At 35.8% G+C, this 3,708-nt stretch overlaps 1 protein-coding gene across 1 annotated transcript; it reads right to left on the minus strand.

Moving 5' to 3' along the window:
• Positions 1–377: 377 nt before the first annotated feature.
• LOC107780267 (histone-lysine N-methyltransferase ATXR6-like) lies at positions 378–3,492 on the minus strand. Its single transcript, XM_016600802.2, has 6 exons — positions 3,109–3,492; positions 2,477–2,563; positions 2,126–2,352; positions 1,515–1,615; positions 1,193–1,405; positions 378–824 (listed from the first exon to the last, which is right to left on the minus strand). The coding sequence occupies exons 1-6, from the start codon at positions 3,374–3,376 to the stop codon at positions 665–667; spliced, it is 1,056 nt and encodes a 351-aa protein (XP_016456288.1). The 5' UTR covers positions 3,377–3,492; the 3' UTR covers positions 378–664.
• Positions 3,493–3,708: the final 216 nt, after the last annotated feature.

Raw genomic sequence — 3,708 nt, forward strand, 5'->3', positions numbered from 1 at the left:
GCCATGAAACCAATTACATGACATTTAACCAGAAGCCTTTGTATGCATATGCTTGTCATGTCTAATTTTAGTCTTCGAAAAGAAAATTGGCTGCAACGAGTGTTCAGTTATTCAGATATGACAATACTACAGGTGAAGATGAAAACTTTCCAGTTCTAACCAGCTTAAATGGTGTATTCGACAAGTCTATAATTGCACACAAAAGTTCAACAATAGAACTTCTGACTTATCAGCTTTGCTTGAATTTGTTGTCAAACTTGGAGAACACCATTTTGGGGATGCATGAGTTACAAAGCATCATGTAGAACAATCAGCATTTTTGTGAAAACACAATTTTTCTCCAGGATCATGACAGAACAATAAATTGAACTTAAAGATAATCAATCAAACCCATATAGCTACTATCTGAATGCACGAAATCTTCTCAACTTCATGAGGCCAAAACTATCTTTAAGGTAGAAATGTCAGAATGGACAATTAGACCATAAACTATGGATCTTTTGCATTAGCTGTACCCAAAACAAAATCATTCTCTTCCACCCTGCCGTTGTGTTTACAGAGCAGTGATTTATGTCGATAAATTAAAAAATATTAGAAGCAAAAGCTGGACAAATCAGTTACTACAAAAATCTGTAGAGTAAACAGATCTTTGGATCCTATGAGGTCAGACGAAGTGTTCTGTTGGATATTCATTCTCATAACCATTATAATCATAATATAGCCTCTCTCCCTTTCTAATATCTCTGCTTGCAATCAACAAAACTCGGCATTCACCATTAACATCGAATCTCACACATTTTACATTCTGCTTCTTCTTCCCATCACTGCATTAGAAGAAAATCTATCATTAAGACTCTTAGGGAAAATGAAAACACAAGGCAAAATTGACGTTCAACACTAGCATGCTTAGGTTTAGCATGTGCTTTCAGTTTTAGATTAAACTGCTTGTAACATAAAAGAATTTCTGAAATATTAGCTCTCCATATAATTAAAGACCAGTAAATCGTATAATTTTCTAATGAAAAGCTCAGATTCATTTCACAAGAAAGAACACATGATGCAACATGCAAGACTAATCGATGATGTGCAACATTCACAAGATCAAGTATGTCATACATAAACAACTATGATAAGAATGAGATATCGTAGTAAGCTCAATAGCACACAAGTGTTTGAGGGATAATGAACATACGGTGTATGGTTGTTTATCCCATTGATGAAACGAGCAATATTACTGCGCTTATCAGGACAAATGACGAGGTTTTTTGAGGGATCACTAGTAGTTAAAAGAGTCATCATGCTATCACCATCGTCAGTTTCCCGATTCTTCAAGTAATCAACATCTCCAACATATTCAGTAATTATTGTCAAGTCTCTTATGGATCTATCTGCTTCAACAGTAAATCTGAAAAATGAAAACAACAGATAAGCAAAGCATCTCATATTAGAAATGATACAAAAATGATAAATTGTAAAAAAAAATAGGACAGCAAGATAATAGTTGGAATACATACCCTTCTTTGGGATCAAAAACAACCATAAGTGGTGGCCATTCACCCTGTTTCATCATGTTCTTGCACAAATGTAAAATTTCTGTATCTTCTTTCGATAATACCTGGAGTTGAACAGTAGAAGTTTTAACATTTGCAAATAGCCAAGTTAACAGATCAAGCAAAAGCTACTTAAAATTTCTTCTTTTTTTTTTTTTCCGCAACTGGCATGCTAAGTTGCTAATTGTATAAAGAAATTAGCATCACACAAAAGGCACATGTCCATGTAAACCACTGCAGGTTCTTTCATCAACAAAACTTGGTTATGTGACGAACACCATTATGGATTTCCCCTCAATCAATTAAACATGATTCAGTCCCAAATTAGCTGTTGTCAGCTAATTGAATCATATGTTATTCAGAGATTGTCAAAATGTGACTTTTAATCCTTGACCCAACGATACAAAAATCTCATCTTTAACCGTTATTAGGTTCTAAAGGCATCTTATTCATTTTCACGGGATTGAGAGATTTTATCTCTCTAAGAATTGTATTCAGCATTAGCATGCCAGTTTGGTTAAATCTGACAAATTTGATCAGTCAAAATGCTACCAAGATTTTATGTTCCGTTGTACCTGCATTCCTTCTCGCTCAAGTGATGCACGATTAGCTGATCTTCGGGCCATGCCTGGCATATAAGTAAGTTCATTACTGAAATCTGCTCCGGATGCTGACAAGGCAGTAGCAAGAGATGCCATTTGTTCCAATCTCCGGGTAGGATCCTCAGTAGGATTAAAGGGCAATAACCTTCTTTTCTTCTTTGACATTGCCAAACTACTACGTTTTCGCTTTTTCTGGCAATCTAGCAAATTCAAAAAGCAAATAACAAACCAAAAGTAAAATCATCTCAGATCTCAATTAATAAGAGCAAACAAATAAGATTAAATTCATAGACTAATAAAGGGTGCAAGAGACTTAGGAAGTACCTTTGCCTGGACTAAGATTGAAAAATGACTTTGATGGTCTCTCAATCCGGAAGAAATCAACTATCTTTGTTTGCATGAGAGGAAACTCTGCATATTAGAGAAAGAGTACCTTTATCAATCACTAATAAATTATGTATAAGCAATCATTGGATCCCCCTTATTTCCTTAAAAGATGAAATAGCAAAGACAATCATTTTGTTTCATGTACCAGATTTAAATCTTTATAATCATGTGTAGAGACCAGGACATTGTAAAACAGTCATGATCATGGCTATCTAATTAATTTTTGTTCATCACCACTATTCTTCTTTAGAAAATAAAACTAGTATAATTTCTACACCTTATTCCAAATTAGTTCGGATAAGCTATGCGAATACTCGATATCCATTTTATGTCATTTGGACCTTTCCATTCCAATACTCAATAAACTGGAGTTGATTTGCAAATCACAATTGCTGAAATCAATTTCACTCAACAAAATAATCTTAGACCCCAGGAAATGAAATGTGCCTAAGTTGGAGCCAAGCAATATTAGTCTATTTCAATTTAGAAAATAGAGAATAACCAAATAACAATTCTTAAATACACAACTTCGAAAATAAAAGAAAAACAGCAAAAATCCGTGAACATACTGGTTAGCTTTTCGTTGTTAATAACGCAAGAGGGGCAGAACCAGGAGCCTTTGGGAACGGATGCAAGAATGGGTGTGAGGCAATAGAGGTGAAATCCGCGGTCGCATTTGTCACAAAGCAGGAGCTCAGCTGCGTTATCTCCGGATCCACATTTCTCACACAAGGTGTCGCCGTAATCGTCTTCTACATTTTCACTCTGTTTGGACTTTGAGTGTGGTTTAGGAGCTTGGGTTCTTCTCCGCGATACCACTGTTGTTGAAGAAACCATTGTCAAATAATGAAAATCTGAGAATGTAGTTACTATCTATGTTGTCTGTGAAAGGGTAAGAATAGGAAAGGGCAAAAAGATTGGGATTTTTAATAGGGTTTTTAATTTCCTTTGGCGGTTGAAGAAACCGAGAATGGGTTTATTTTCGCGCGCTATTTACCACACTATTCGCGGGAAAAGGGAGATTAGCGCCAAAAATGTTACGGGTCATAGGGCACTTTAACTACCATTAGTATGGATTTGGGGCCTTTCTGGCCCACCTAACGGCTCATTGCTAAAGATAAAGCCCAACCCAATAGTGTGCTTTGACCCGCACACCATGAGTCACTAAA

The sequence above is a fragment of the Nicotiana tabacum genome, chromosome 6, assembly GCF_000715075.1.
Source record: "Nicotiana tabacum cultivar K326 chromosome 6, ASM71507v2, whole genome shotgun sequence".
In the NCBI taxonomy this organism is placed as follows: Eukaryota; Viridiplantae; Streptophyta; class Magnoliopsida; order Solanales; family Solanaceae; genus Nicotiana; species Nicotiana tabacum.

What these genes read in the sequence shown, in the direction of transcription:
- LOC107780267 (XM_016600802.2), bottom strand. Translation starts at nt 3,376, where the DNA reads ATGGTTTCTTCAACAACAGTGGTATCGCGGAGAAGAACCCAAGCTCCT. An exon ending in TTGAGCGAGAAGGAATGCAG is followed by an intron (nt 1,616 to 2,125) that starts GTACAACGGAAC and finishes GTTCAACTCCAG; the next exon opens with GTATTATCGAAAGAAGATAC. An exon ending in GGGATAAACAACCATACACC is followed by an intron (nt 825 to 1,192) that starts GTATGTTCATTA and finishes CTTCTAATGCAG; the next exon opens with TGATGGGAAGAAGAAGCAGA.